General features: G+C 42.6%; 1 protein-coding gene across 2 annotated transcripts in view; it reads left to right on the top strand.

The window, feature by feature from the left end:
* ELAVL1 (ELAV like RNA binding protein 1) overlaps positions 1 to 12098 on the top strand; it is a 45931-nt gene extending 33833 nt beyond the window's left edge. Inside the window, exons 6-7 of one of the 2 annotated variants that reach the window (XM_064734020.1) lie at positions 4012 to 4125; positions 5177 to 12098. In XM_064734020.1, the coding sequence (XP_064590090.1) occupies positions 4012 to 4125; positions 5177 to 5501 (439 nt within the window). In that variant the 3' untranslated portion in view covers positions 5502 to 12098. The remainder of the gene's footprint in view (positions 1 to 4011; positions 4126 to 5176) is intronic. The other variant, XM_064734019.1, reaches the window with a different exon arrangement.
* The last annotated feature ends 3370 nt before the right edge of the window (positions 12099 to 15468 follow it).

Here is a 15468-nt window from a genome sequence, read left to right as displayed (position 1 = left end):
CCATGGGCAGGGACATCTTCCACTATCCCAGGGTGTTCCAAGCCCTGTTGAACCTGGCCTGGAACACTCTCAGGGATGGGGCAGACACACAGAGTATTTCTCTAGGCTTGGGGTGTCGCAGTGGGGGTTAAGAGGAAGAAAATGTGGTGTCTCTGTTCCATTCCTGCTGCCCTGGGAGCTGTGTCCTGTGCCCAGTGCTTGTTTGTCAGCACACCTTGGCTGGCTGCTGCTCCCAGTGGGGAAAGAACTAAAGATTTGGGGTCCCAGAGCCTGGCAGAGGTGGGAGTAGAGCTGGGATAAGGCTGTGCTTTCAGAAAGATGTTGTGGACACAAGAGCCCCCAGCTGACCTGCAGCACAAGCTCTTTATCTCTGCCTTGTCACAGATTGTGAGAGCTGCAGCAGTTTCTGCAAAGCTTCCTTCCCTCAGTCACTCCTGCAGGCACCTCTGAACACATGTGCACAACGCTTACACCATGGGGTCATGGAATTATTAAGGTTGGAAAAGACTTCCAACATCATCAAGTCTGTCCCACAACGCTTTGTATTTTTCTTTAGTGTTAGCTGCAAGTTCTCCTAGTGAGTCTGTCTGCCTTGAAGGATGCTGAACTGAAGGAGTTGTGATTACTCATGCTGTGGTTAAGCTCAGGAACCTGAGTTTGGGCTGAGTCTTGTTTGTTTTGGTAGTGAACAAGACAGGATGAATGGATAAGCAGCTTCCACAGAGCCCACAGTCTGTATAAATTAAAGTTGTGATCTCTGCTCCACAGAGATTGAATACGTAACCTGATATTTTGATTACATTTCATCTCATTTCATCATAATCCCTATAAATCCAGGATTAAACCTTTAGTATCTAATTTGTAATTATTAATTTCCTACAGATATTTCTCCAACCCTTTGTTTAATGTTCTTTTAATCCTTTTGAGTTCCTGTGGTGTTTGTGGCTCACATCAGGAGCTGGTCTTAGTGCTGTGTCCCACTGGATTCTGGACTAATTCAAAGACCAGGCTCTCTGCTTCCATCCAGAGGGAATGATGCCACAGCATGAGCTTGTCTGGAGGACAGATAACACATCTGGGGTGGGGGTTTCCTTAGAGTGTAAGATTTGTTTACTTAAAGAAAATAGCAGATCTCCAGGTGCTGAACTGTGATGAAATGGAGGGGTTTAGCTCCTGTAGCATGAGGAGGCTGCTCAGGGCCCCTGGAAGTGCTGTGCTTTTGCAGCTCACCAGAGCTTTATAGTAGAACAACAAACCTCAGTTATTGCCAGTTCAGCTGATAGTGCTTTCACACTTGTTCAGGGTTGGAGCCAGTTCCCAGTTCCTGAAATGGGCATAACTCTGCCAGTATCAGCCCATGAGTTCTGCCCTGAATCTGCCCTGAGTGCCTGAAGGGGAGCCATTTCTGATAGTTCTTAGATTCACAGGGACATGGAAAGAGGACTGTTTAACCCTGCCAGTGATAAGATTGCTCAGACCGCTCCTCTACACCTGCTTGGTATCATTCCAGTGAAATTGTTTAAATTTTCAGTTTTAAACCAATGTATAATTTGGATGCAAGCTGTGTGTACTGAGTACAAGCCATTTCATCCAGAGTAGCATTTCATCAAAGTTCTGGAAGAATATGGGAGTGAAATCCCAGTTGTTTTTGTTCTTCCTTACGTGGTTGTTTGACCCAACACCATGATTTTTTTTCAGGCTTAGAGCTTGTGTCCCTGAGTTCTCAACAAGATTTGTGTTGGCCACAGCAGATCTTTTCTGTCTGTAACAAAGACAGCAGGAAAAGTTGCTTGTCAGAAGGACATTGTCAGTGTAGCTGAGCTGCTCTTTGTGGAACAATTAAAAAATAAAAAGCTGCCAAGCTCAAGTGCAATGGCAACACAGACTGGGATTAAAACTAATGTTCCTGCTTATTGGCATCCCACCTGTGGTGCTGTATGGAACTGTCCTCAGAGTGCAGGCAAAAGAGTTCAGCAAAACCAGCACAAAGCTATGTTAGGGGAGGTTTAGGTTGGATATTAGGGCAAGGTTCTGCCCCCTGAGGCTGCTGGGCACTGCCCAGGCTGCCCAGGGAATGGTGCCAAGGCTGCCAGAGCTGCAGGAGCTCCCAGGGGTGCTCAGGGTGGGGGTGTTGGGGTGGCTGTGCAGGGACAGGGGCTGGGCTGATCATCCCTGAGGGTCCCTCCCAGCTCAGGAGTTTCTGTGGTTCTATGAAAAGAATTTATAGGACTTGCATAGACCTAAAAAGAAACTGCTTTCATTTAGGACTGTCATTTCTGAGATTACATCCTCCAGTGAGTTAATCTAATCTCAAAATCTGTTAAACAAAGCAGGCTGTCTGTCTAATGACAGAGGGAGCAAAAGGTCATTGATAGAAACAAGAAGCTTATAAAGTGAAAAAGAGTTACGATGGAAAATGCACTCTTGTTGATACCTAATGCCCCGAGATGTGGCTTATTAGGTTAGCATGGCTGGAAAGAACCATCCACAAATAACACTGGCTACAGACTCTTTGGGAGGGTTGAAAAAGCAGTGTGGAGGAGACAGTATAAAAATAATTTCAACAGAAATGAGAACACCAGCTATAAGTGTGCTAATGCTGAGGTTGTTCAAATTACAGTATTAAAGGAATTGTAAAACCCCTTTCTCTGAAACATCCTGGATCTCTGTTGGTCTTTGTGTTTGCCATAGTGTAGGGCATTCTTTTAAACATCCTTAATAAGTGTAACTTCCTAAAGGTCATCTTCAATTGGCGTGGCCACAAAAATGTGTCCTGGTGGGACAGGGAGCTGTGTGTCAGCTGCTCCAGCCCTGCTCATGCACGCTGTTACCCTGGGCTGAGTGAGAGATCTGGGGTCCCTCTTGTGCAGAGTGAGAGCAGGCATTCATCAGATTAGCTGAATAGTATTTCCTACAGGTTGGTTGTTTGGTTTTTTTAGTTACTTTTCTAATCTTTCAAGGGACTTCTTTGGTTTTACCCTGTTTTGTTTGGTTTGGGTATTTTAATAAACCTGTAACATTTTTGTGAAACAAAGCAGGAAGAGAGGACAATCTGTTTGAAGATAAATGTATCCAAAAGCAGAGGTACTTGGTATTTTAAATTATTTTGTCTGTAACAAGCATTTAGATTTGTTTTCTTGCATTTAACACCATTGCTCTTCTACAAGTGATTGCTTGGGATATGCAGTATCATGATTTGGTGTTACCTGGGCTCCTGGGCAGAGCCTGAGCCTTTGGAGCAGGCAGGGGCAGAGCTATAGTGACTGCTGGAACCAACGTCAGGCAATTCTGAGCTCAGTGGTTTGAGAAGGGATTCAGGACTGGTGATCTGTTGAGATGGAAACTTGACAGATATTAAGATAAATTCATCCTACCAGATTATTACTCACTTGGAAAGAAGCTACACAACTGAAGGTGTCTGTCAGAACAAGTAAGTGTATCAAGCATGCACGCACAGGAACGTTTTTATACAAAGCCAAAAGAAATACCAGATGTGTCACCTCTTCATCAGATCATACGGGTTGGTATGTCTCATTCACCTTGTGGTACTTCTAACTGCTTTTTCAGTTTGGCTGTAGTACAAGGCTTCCCAAACTTGTTTTTTCGTGGGGCTGGCTGTCAGTGAGGTGCTGCAGCTCAGCAGTCCCATTGTGCTCCGGGAGCCCCAGGGCTGCAGAGCAGCAGCGAGGGAGGGATGGAGTGACACTTGCTCTGGGGACAGGAGAGTCCAGCAGCTCAGGTGTCCAAGGCAGGGAGCTCTGGGCACCAGAGAGCCTGGGGGAGATGGGCACTGAGTGGTTCTGGTGTGTGAGTGCACTGTGTGTGTGTGTGTGTGTGTGAGTGTGCACTGCCATCCCTCTGCTCCCCTCCCTCCCCGTACTCCTCGAGCCCTCCCTCCTCAAGAAAGGCAGCAGCAGCTCCTTGATGCAGGGCAAGAAAGAGTCAGAGGGGAAGCATTTGGCACTTTCTGCAGCATTCACTGCCCAGACATCCCTTCCCTGTTTCCTCCAGGTCAGCAGAGAATCAGGATCTGCCACCGCCCTGCTCTTGGCAGAGAGCAGCTCGTGTACCGCTTTTAAGGGGTTTGCAAATCACCAGTGGTACACCTCAATTTGGGAACCCCTGGTATAGTATCATTATATTTCTATGATCACATGACCTCATATTTTTAAATAATAAATAAGCACAAGGGTTCAAAGTGCGTTTTTGACATTAACTTTCACATTTCCTGGCCTTTGAGTGCTTAGCTGTGCAACCCTAATATTGCACTAAAATATTCAGAAGCTTTGATTTTCTGGAGTTTAGGCCAGAAATAGAATAAAGGGGAATTAGAAATGTGGGTTTTAGGGAAAATAAATTAATACAAAACGAGACATAAAAAGGAGAAGATTTTTGCTTTTTGTTATGCATGAATCCTGCTGAGGTATTGTGAAGGAGGCAGGATTCAGGAAGAATGGGTAGGTGATTTTAAAAATCGAGTTCAGTAAAGTCAGATCTGAGTTTTCCTGGAAAAATTATTAAAACCATCCATACACACTGGAATAATAAAACTGCACTGAGCCTGCTCATGTTGTGAGTGTTTGCCTGCACCTGCTGCCTTTGGGTGGAAAGGGAGTAGGTTTTGTTCTGCTTCACAAAAGAGGAAATTAATACATACAATCTCTACTCCCAAGAACCCAGAACACTCATCCCCTGCCCCAACAAATCCAAAGAAACTCTTTAACTTAAAGAGTTTCCCAGCATGTTCTTTTAGAGGCAAGAAAAGGAGCATGGGGTGAAAGAAAATCTCCTTCTGTGCAATAAGTGGGAGGTGCCTGGGGCCTCTGGGAGGTGCTGCCTGTGCCCCTGAACTCAAGCAGTTCTGCAGCAATGCCCTGGACACTCAGAGCGGCCTGGCTGAGCTCAGGCATCCATCCAGCTCCCCTGGGAAGGTGATTATGTAATCTTGCCTTGCCTGTTCCTTGCCTATTTCTAAGGATAGTTCCCTGTTGATAAAGCAGTTGGAATACTTAACTTTTTTTTTTCTGGCAGCTGTCAATTTGATTGTCAATTTGAATGGGGAAACATTTATGTGGCGGTTTTGATGTGCCATGTATAAAATATTCATTCTCAGTTGCTTCCCATTCAAGTTAATTTGCTTAATTGAACATGAAATATTGTGCTTTTTATTTGCTAGGTTCTCTCCTATGGGTGTAGATCACATGAGTGGGCTTTCTGGTGTAAATGTTCCAGGAAACGCATCTTCTGGCTGGTGTATCTTCATCTACAACCTTGGTCAAGATGCTGATGAGGGAATCCTCTGGCAGATGTTTGGCCCCTTTGGTGCGGTTACCAATGTGAAAGTTATTCGAGATTTCAACACCAACAAGTGCAAAGGTTTTGGTTTTGTGACCATGACAAACTATGAAGAAGCTGCAATGGCCATAGCAAGTCTTAATGGCTACCGCCTGGGGGACAAAATCTTACAGGTTTCCTTCAAAACCAACAAGTCCCACAAATAACTTGCTCGTGCTTTTTGTATGGAATAGATAATGGAGTGACAGAAGTTGAAACATTTTTGTTAGTGTAAAACTCATTTTGCGCCAATTTTCACAAGTGTTTGTCTTAGTCTAAATGAGAAGTGAAAAGGTTTTATATTCTGGGATGCAACTGACATGTTCAAATGTTTGAAATCCCACAATGTTAGACCAATTTTAAGTTCCTTTAAGTTATTTCATTTAAAACATGTTAAAAATCCCCTGAAATCTTAAGTAGATTGCATTAACTAGACCCTCTGGATGGTGGTAAAATTGAAGCATGCTTTCACTTATGAGACTAACATTTGTTTCATTGAATGTTGTTTGCAAAAACTGGAATTTTCTGAAAAATATCAGGCTGAATTCATTGATTTTCTTTGGGTTTATGTTGTTCTTCCTACCCATCCCCCTGTCCTTTTGTTCTCCCTCAGTTTCAGTAGTATGGAAGAAAAGTTGAGAAATACTAATGTTTTAGTTGACAGTAAATTGTTTGATAAATTAATATTCATTACTCTGTGTCTAGTTGAGGATCAGGCTTTTTAAAGTCAAGGTCTTGTAAGTAGTAGCATGCCAGCCTAACTTTTAACACCATTGAGGAGGTAAGTTGCACACTGAGCAGTGGCCAAGCTGTCCAATTCACAGGTTTTAGAAATGTGACTTTTAAAACCCACTTTGAGAGGAATGGACCAAAGAGTTTCAGAGAAACTCCAGGAAGATTTCAGAGTCAAAATGAAACTCCAAAAAAGCAAGTGTGAATATATGTTGCTACTTTATCAGACTGAATCTCTTCTGTCCAAATATTTAATGCATGGTGCACTACTTACTGGTACATTATAATGCAGCAAGATACTTACTCATTTTCCAAGATCATTGTAGTTGGAATTCCTTTGGCAGTTCTATTTTGTAAAGAAAAACCAGTTATAAACATTTGAGCATTGTATTTCTCGCATCCCTTCTAATGAGTGCTAGTTTTTCTATTTTAATAGGATTTTGTTTTGACAACTAGCTTTACTTACTGAACACTCAGCAGAAAAGTACTTACAACTTGCAAGTTAGATATTAACCAAAAAACCCCTTTGATTTGTAGATTTAAAGATTAATCCCCCAGGTTTTCTGCAGACTGCCTTGAAACTTTGAGTTGTTCTGTTTCTGTTAATTTTCTTTTGCTTTTTTGTGTTTTTTGTTTGTTTTTACTTTTGCATTTAAGAACATTAAATTTGATTTTGTTTTGCTCAAATTTTGTTTTGTTTTTTATTTTCTGTTCTTTTTTTTGCTAAGTATTGCACAAAGTGTCCAGCTTTCAGAGTGCTGTTTAAGGAACTGTAGCTCGGCTTTGAGAGAATTTTAATTTACTGCTTTGACAGATGAGTAGAAGAAAAGAGTTTTGAAACAAGCACCACAATAAATCTGTCACATAGAAATGAGTGTCACAGACTGGTGTAACCCTCAGGTGTGCTTGGGTAGGAAACTGGGGAAGCTGACCATGCCTGTACAGGTGTGTGAGCTGCTGTGCACAGCTAGAGACTTGGCTCTGGTGTTAATGTAGGCAGGGCAGGTGTGGAAATGAGGTCTGTGGCAGATTAATGCAGTGTCTCCTTGTTTTGCCTGGATCTCTACCAGCCCCAGAGTTCATTTCCAAACTCGAGAGGCCAGTCCATGCTGCCTGCTCGTCTCACTCCATCCCCAGCTGACCTTGCCTTCTGCTTGCCGCCGTTTGTCCTCTCCTTGTCCTCTCCCTGCCATGGGGTCTGCACAGCCTGAGGGCTCCCTCAGCCTCCACATGTGGCTGAGCTGGTGCCCAGCTCCAGGGAGGACCTGTGGCAGCTGCTGATGTTCCTGGACCTGCCCAGGACATATCTAAACCCTACAGATAGGCCTTGGCCCAGCGAGCAGCCTTCCACTGAGTTTGAGCATGTGTGCAGTGAATGCAGGTGGGATTTTTCCTGTTAAAGCATCCAACCTTGCCTCTCCTGCCAGCCTGTTCCCTCCCCATCTCTTGAGATGCTCGGTGGAACAGTGACTGTGACACAGCAGCCAGGCCATTCCCAGCCCCCAGAGCTGCTCTTGGCTGTCAGAGGTTTCCTTCCACCAGTTCATCACCATCCATTTACCATGTCTATGATTATTTCCTTTCTGCGTACAAGGAGAGCTTGGGAAGCTCTCTGGGCATCCTCCCAAGTTAAAGCTGTGTAGTACAGAGAAGTTCTCTTACATGTCCCATCATTGTTGAACCTGCACTGTCCTGTTCCACAGGAGTGGGCTGTAGTCATTCCCAGTTCCTGTCATTCTCTCTTGTTTTATTCCATTTAAGATAAATTTGCTGCTGAACTAAAATGGGAGCTGCTATTTATCACAATATTTAGTGGGGGTTCAGACTTGCAGGAGTGACCCCTAAACATGACTCTGTCAGTACTGGTTCCAAGCACACTGGCCATGGCAGCAGCACATTGCTGTGCTGCCACTTTTGAAGAACCCCCTTCTCTTGAATGCTCTCTGGCATCACTGTTCCTTTCTTTTTCCACTGCTTCCCTATTTTTCCATCTCTCATTCTTTGCTAGGTAAGTGCAGGATATGGTTTTGTACTGCTACTACAACAATCTCTTTTAGGAAAGGTCTGATTCCAGCTTTCTTTGATAGTTGCTTTGATAATTTTCAGGCAATTGCTATGAGCAAAGCACTGCTCCTCGAGTCAGGAAAAGAGGAAAAACTCCTGCTATTATCCAGAGCTGATACCAGAAGTAGTGTATAATTTGTGCTATTCTAACAGTCAGTAAAATCTTGGCATAAATAGCTGAAGTCCAGAAAAAATTGTGTATGTATACTGGATGCTTTTGGTCCTAAACCAAAATGCTTGTGCATCCTACTAGTAAAGACCAAAAGGAAGCTTCTGGGGTTGGAAACTAAAGTCTAACAAGACATCTACCAGGAGTTTTTCTGCCCAAAAGGCTGGAGCAACTGATTTCCTCCTCACCCTGCTTTGAAGCTCTCACTTGAACAGACCTGTTTCAAGAGAGTTTTTGGCCTCTTAATTCTCAGAGTGCTCAGCTTTTTCATCCATCCATTTGGTGGAAGCCAGGTGTTTCTATCAGGTGATGCCTCTATCAGTAAGCACTTACAGGATCTTAGAACCAAAGGCTGTGTCAAAGCAGGGGTCTCACATTGCTCGTTGTGAGCAATTCTCACTGAGGTAGAGAGTTCTGGAAAGTCTTTATTGCTGGACTGGGATGTGCTAATCAGATTCTGGAGACCTGAATTTTTTGGTCTGTGCTGTGAGATGTGCTAGAGGAGCAGCTGAGGTGGGAGTGTTTTGGGGTCCTTTAGAGTAGGTTAAGAGTCTCTTGGGACAGCCCCTGGTGTAGGTTCTGAAGGAGCAGGTGTAATTTCTGCTGAAAACACAGTTGTTCATGCTGCTGTCTCAGGGTCTCATGTGTAGATGCTGAGGGGAGTCACTGCATTTGCTTCTCAGATGTCCACATGAATGGAATTCACCCCAGTGCAGAACCCTGGCCATGAGCCTCAGCACCTGTAAACCTCCTGTTAACCATCAGCAAATAGGGAAATCCCACAGAAATGTGGAAGAGGAATCTCTGTATGTGCTTGGTGTGAGCAGGCAAAGGCACATGCAGATCCTTCAGGTGAGGGGATGGCAACACCAGAAATCCAGACATGAGCAGAATCAGAACAGCTCAGTGTGTTCAGTTCTCAGTGATTGCCTGTTAGATGGTGTCTGTGCACTGAAGTGTTGGATTTATTTTATTTTATTCTATTCTTCAAGCTGCATTATCATAAAATTTGGTTTACTTGAGCTGCTCCACTCTCCTGTCAGAGACTGGCCAGTGCAGTTACTGCTGCCTCCTGAGCCTTCCTCTGCCAGTCCCTGCATCTGTTCTAGCTCTAGGACTGGGGAAGGCTTCAGGATCCAGCTCTAAGGTGAGGGGAGATGTCACATCACCACAGTGGTGTGTGTGGCCACACAGCTCTTCCTTCCATTTGCTTGGATATGTTTTTTGTACATCTGTATCATGTGAGTATGAAAACCATGGAAAATCCAGAGACAAGTCACTGGAGCAGGATAAATTGTCACCACAGTGAACACTGGTTGGTCAGTGTTTGGTCACTTGCCCTTGTCCAGATGACCAAAGGCTGTTTGCATGGAAAGGACACCTATTTTTATAGGGGGATTGAACATTGCAGTAATGTTATTTATAAAAAGCAGTTAAAAATCTTTTTTAAAAAAGTTTTTAAAAAACTTGGTATCATTTATAGAAAGAATATCCAGCAGTCAAAACCAAATGATGAATTAACAGTAAAAGTGATCCATTCTTTTAAGGCTGAGTTTGGAAAATGAATAGTCCTTGAGGTCCTTCAACATTAGTTACAATTCTGTGTTGCTTTAATGTTCTGGGTCAGGTCAATAAAGTAGAAATTCTTCAAATATTTCAGGAGATATTTTTTTTCAGTGCATTTTAAATGGCAATAACTCAAGTTCCTTTTGGATAGTTTTATCATTACATATGTACTTTAAAAGAACAAACTCGGAGAAAGTCCCCATGTTTACTTTTCTAACACAATATACAGGTCATGTGATAAACTGTTTATTTAAAGTAGCTCCTCTGATAGCTCTGCCTGCAGAAGGTTAGAGTTTGTGGGAGATTTTTAACACACAGCTCTTGTGAGCTGCTGGTAGCCTGGTTCAATCACATAAACATGGAGCAGTTTGTCTGGAGGCTGCCTCTGTCAGAAGGTCACCATATTTTTTAGTTCCATATTGAAGAAATGTGTTCTTTTTAACTCTGTCAATGAAGCACCTTATTGTTCCATTTCTATATTTAGGCATCTACAAATAGCTTTAGAGGGAAGGGACCAAATTCACCTTTAGCATAAAGAAACACCAACCCCTTGAGCTCTCTGAGTGGAGCTGCACTTGTGTTTTGGCTTTTTCTCATTTGTTTTTATTTTCCAAGAGCTGAATTTGTCACCTGAGGTATTTTAATCTCTATTTGGAAGCAGGAGAGTCTTTTTGTGCCTTCGGCAAGTTCCTCTAACGTAGCTCTGCACTTCTCAAGGTTGGCTGCTCAGCACAGTAGGATGGATAAATCCAGAGCTCAAGAGGCCAGTGGCTATTTTCTCTGATTATTGTATTTATTATTACTGGGTTTCTCCTTACTAATATAAAAAATGAAACATGTGGAGTTCATAAAAAGGGTCTCAGTTCCTCCCTGTCGCTCAGAAGAGGCCGTGCCTCCCTGACAAGCGGTGGATTGAAAATCGCCGGTCATTCCTGAGCGGCCGCTCGTAGCTTGAGCAGGTACGGCACCATTTCAGTGCTTGCTGTTTGCAGTAATCTCATGTAGTGAAACCAAACCAAGCTCAAAGTGTTGCTTTCTCATCCTACGTGAGTTAAAAGCAGTCCAAGTCTTTATGATCTCTAAAGCAGAACTCGCCACCCCATGGGTGGGTTTGACATTCAACTCTGGAGATTCCTTCTAGATCACACTCGATCCAACAGCAACAAAGGTTTAGAAATATTTTTCTGTTGAGTGGAGTTTTCAGCACTGAAATTCTCTTTTGTTGCTAATGATGGGAAAACAGTAATGGTAGAACTGCCACCTGAAACCTTGGAAAATTGCTTCTGTGTTCACATTTTAGAATCTCAATATTCTCCTACTGTTGTTCCTTATTTCTAAACATTTTTGAGCAAGTTTTTAGTGGTATGGCTGAACTTTTTCACTTGGTCATTGAGAAGAAAATGACTTGAGACATTTGAAACATAAGTTGGGATAAACCTTTATTTGATGAGTAATTTGAATAATACTGTACTTCTAGTCTTTTTATTGATTTCCTTTCCTTTAACTTATGTAATCTTTTGTTTATAAATTAATCTGTTTGTGGGACAGAAGGTTTTATCAATTGCTTTCCATACTGTACAGTATATGGTTACACATTTTGTATATTTAGTGTGTTTTTAAGTTATTGATTTGTTTTATATCAAATAATTTATTTTTCAGGTACCATTTTCATTTAAACTTTGTTTTTACATGGGTTTACTTTAAATAAAGTATGACACTGCTTTCCAAATGTCGAAAATGAAGTTGAATCCCATTGTGTTATTTTGAGATGATTTATGTAAATTAACTTATTTTAGAAATAACTGCAAAAATGTACCAAGTTCATACTTTGGTTGTGCTTCAATTCAAGTGCTTGGAAATTCTCTGCAATGATTTTTGAGCAGTTTGAAAAAAATGAGTTTTCATATTGAAACAGTTCAAAGATTTGTTGATGAAGCAGCAGTTTTGTAGAATCCTGTGGATGGAGTTATGAACATTGTTTTCTATATGGATTTTCAAAATTAAATGGAACAACTCATAGATATTTTACACTGGTGTTAAGACTTAAATGACATTATCTATGTTAATAGTGCAAAGGAGTTTTTGTACTTTTGCCACATGTTCATGGCTGGTTTTGTTGAGCACTTGTTTGGAATATACTTGGGATGCTTTTACTTGAGCCCTGTTGAAGGGTGATGTGCATCAAAATAGAATTAGGCTTTTACTTAATTGTTCATATTTTGTCTTTTTTTCCCTGCAGGAATTGGATTATTATTGTGCAGTTTGGAATTTGACATGTTTTCAGAAGAATCTGAACTGTGTTCAGGAATAGGCCAATCAAGGTTCCTCCACTAAAGATTTTGTAACTTGTGGCCTTGTTAGAAAGATGGAATTAAAAGAAGGGGCTTAGTTTCCTTTTTATTTTTCAGGGGAAAAATTGTTGTCTTTATCTTACATTTTCCTTTCTGATTAAACAAAACCCAAAGCCCAGCTGTACTGTTACTCAGAAATGTGTGTGAAACTTCTTCAGGGAGCTCCTGGGGAGACACCTCGTGTTGGCCCATTGGAGGTTTAGACTGGATGAAGGTTTTCTGTGGGTTGTGCCAGGGTTGTCACCATCCCTGAAGGGTTCCAAAGCTCGTGGCTGTGGCACAGGGCTCCTGGGCCATGGTGAGCACGGTGCTGCTGCCAGCTTGGTGCTTGGCCTTCATTGCCTTAGAGGGGTTTCCAGCCTGACAGCTGTGATTCCATGGGAGGGACCATCGGTGCAGGTCAGGCTCCTTGGGTGAGGCTGGGGCAGGTTCTGTAAGGGGTGTTCTCCAGAAATCCTTTTGGTTGAAGGATCACATATAACCCTGCTGGCTCTGCACAGACTGGGTTCCAGTCTCAGTCCTTTCTTCACCAAAACAAACTTTTAGTTTTGGTAAGCTGAAATCTGTCCTGCTGCATTTCAGCAGGTGCCTCCTGTCCTTTAGTCGCAGAAATAATCCCTCTGAGAGCTGGGCTAATTGTTGTACCTTTGACACATTGCCTCCGATTTTTCTCTTAAAGACTTACTGAGAAAAATGATGTAAAGTAAGAGATAGATGGTGTTTTATGTATGATGTCATGGAACGTGTGGCAGTGCTGCCTCAGCTCAGGATCTCTTCCAACTCAGGAGTTTTTAGATTTGCAGTTATTTTTTCTGTGATGGGAATTTCTCAGTTCAGCGCTGTTCACCATATGGAATTATTTGTTGAGCTAAATTGGTAAAGAGCAGAATTGAGAATTTCTGTTCCTACATTACATCAGTGGATTGTTGAATGTGCAGCATCTGGTGTATTCAGGAATGCTTCATCAGGACTTAGACCTTTCCTGGGTTTTTCTTTGCATGGAGCTGGAGCACCATCTCCATTTTTGCTCCCACCAGAGTTCATCCCATGTGGTTCACTTTGCTCATGTTCATTTTGACCACTATGGTATTTTCCATGCTTTTCTTCTATGAAAAATCATGAGGAAAAAATATATTAAATTCCGAAAAGCTTCATAACAGACATGGCCGTGAGAAGTTCTAGCCCCTCAGAAATGTCTCTTTTTTTAAAAGCAAACAAAAAAAGTTTGTGTAGACCCATTAACACCCAGACAGGGACTCTGGTTCTTGCAGAATTCCTGGCAGACTCCCTGGCTTTTGACTGTTCCCCCTCCTTGCTCTGCTCTTGTGTATCCTGCTTCCAAATTTCACCCCTTTCATTTCCAGAACAGCAAAAGAGGGAGGGAGGGAGAAAAAAGGTGTTAAACTGATATGTCCAAGAAAGATGTCTGAACCCTTTTCTCTCTGTTTCCTATCCTTAAAAAAAAAGGGAAGACTATGGCTGTAAGAAGTGTCCTGGGTCATGCTGACAGAACACTTGCTCCGGATTCTGTCCCAGCAGTGGCAGTGAGCAGCTATTTCAGGAAAGCTTGGCTGCCTTCCCCCCTCCCTTCATTCCCCTTGTGCTTCCCCAGCTCAGTGTCAGGGGGGCCCTAAATACCTCCTCTTCTTTAGAATCCTGATTTTTGAAACTGCCTTTCTTTTCCTTAAACTGTCCTCTGCCTCTTCCTGTACTCACAGCAGGAAGTGGAGCATTTGGGAGTGGTTTAACACATCTGTGTTATCTGAGCAGCTGAATGAAGGTGAATAAATCACAATGTTTTGCTCTTTGCATTGTGACACAGTTCCTTTTTTTGTCCTTTTTTTTTTAAGTGTTTATGTATAGAAACAGTGATGAGCAAAGTGGGACTCTGAACCTAGTTTGTCAGAACATAACTTGTGCTAACATCTCATTAGCAAATAATGTTTCGTTGCATCAAAATTAATTTAAACCACATTTGGCACAGTTAAAATACAGATTTTCTTTATTTGAATTTTAAGTGTGCTTTATAACGTTCTGAAGGTTGACCTTTCCAGAATGAATTGATTTCTCCCTACAGGGCTGGAGCTCCATGCTTACAAAGGAGCATGCTCAAACTAGAGCTTACAAAGAACTCAGTTTAATAAAAATAAATTTGAGGCTTCCTGTGTTCTCGGCGTAGGGATCAGAGGAGCTGTTAGACCTACTTTAACAAACCTGTTAAACCTACTGTTTGAATGTGTTGGAACAGATTCTGCCCCAAGAGAAGGCTCCTAGAGGAGAGCAGAGCAGGAGTGGTTTGGCTTGGGAGCAGAGCTGGGGCAGTGTGAGTGAGCAGTGCTGAGCTGCTTCCTGCCCTGGGCTCCAGCTCTGCTGCCATGGGAGGAGGAGGCACTGGCAGGACTCCAAGGCTGTCTTGCAGCCCGTGAGCAGCTGTGGTAAGTAGCTTGTGCTTCTCAGTCTTGGCACAGAGGGGCTTGGTCTAACCGGACTTGCAGAATTTGTGATTAAACACTTTTGTGACCATGTATCCTGCCTTACCTTTCTGTCCCAGCTTGTTCCTTCTGCTTTTCATCTTTCAAGAGACACAGAGTGCATATATGTTTGTATGTATGTGTACACACACATCTAATACCTGTGTGTAATACAACGTGTAGACTGGAATTGCACATTTAGAGTAGGTACATTGCTGTCAGTTGTGTGTCACTGTCTCTGCTATATATAGCACATGTGGAATGGCACATCTGCACTGTCCCACATCCTGCACAGTGCAGAAATGTATGTCCTTGAAAAAACAAGATTATGTAAAGCTTTCTGAGGCATTGGTCACAACTCTACAGTGATGTGAGGAGCAAGCTGTGGAAGTTTAAGAAAATTAATGCCCATCTTAGAAAGAATTTAGCTTTCATATTTTTCCAACTCTGGAAAACTGCCCTATCTGTATGTTGTGTCTCTGTTTTTCAGCAGTGGTCCTGTACTGTACCATATCACTGCTGCTCAGGGAGCACCTCCCATTCCCTTCTCCCTGTGAGATACAGTGCTGGCACTGGGGGAGTCAGTGACTTCAGAAATCAGTGATTTTGTTTTAAGCCACCTCTACTCTGTATTTTCCCCCTTTCTTTTTTTACTGTTTTCCATGGGTCTTAATGTTTTAATCTTTTCTTACTGCAGGACTGGAGGAAGGAAGACAGTTCAGCTGCAAGAAGGACTGTGCTCTAGAGGGATGGCAGTGGCTGAGCTGCTCCTGCCACAGCA

This window comes from Zonotrichia leucophrys, chromosome 28 (assembly GCF_028769735.1).
Source record: "Zonotrichia leucophrys gambelii isolate GWCS_2022_RI chromosome 28, RI_Zleu_2.0, whole genome shotgun sequence".
In the NCBI taxonomy this organism is placed as follows: Eukaryota; Metazoa; Chordata; class Aves; order Passeriformes; family Passerellidae; genus Zonotrichia; species Zonotrichia leucophrys.
The sequence above is the reverse complement of the archived record's forward strand: the minus strand, read 5'-3'. Positions and strand labels throughout refer to the sequence as shown.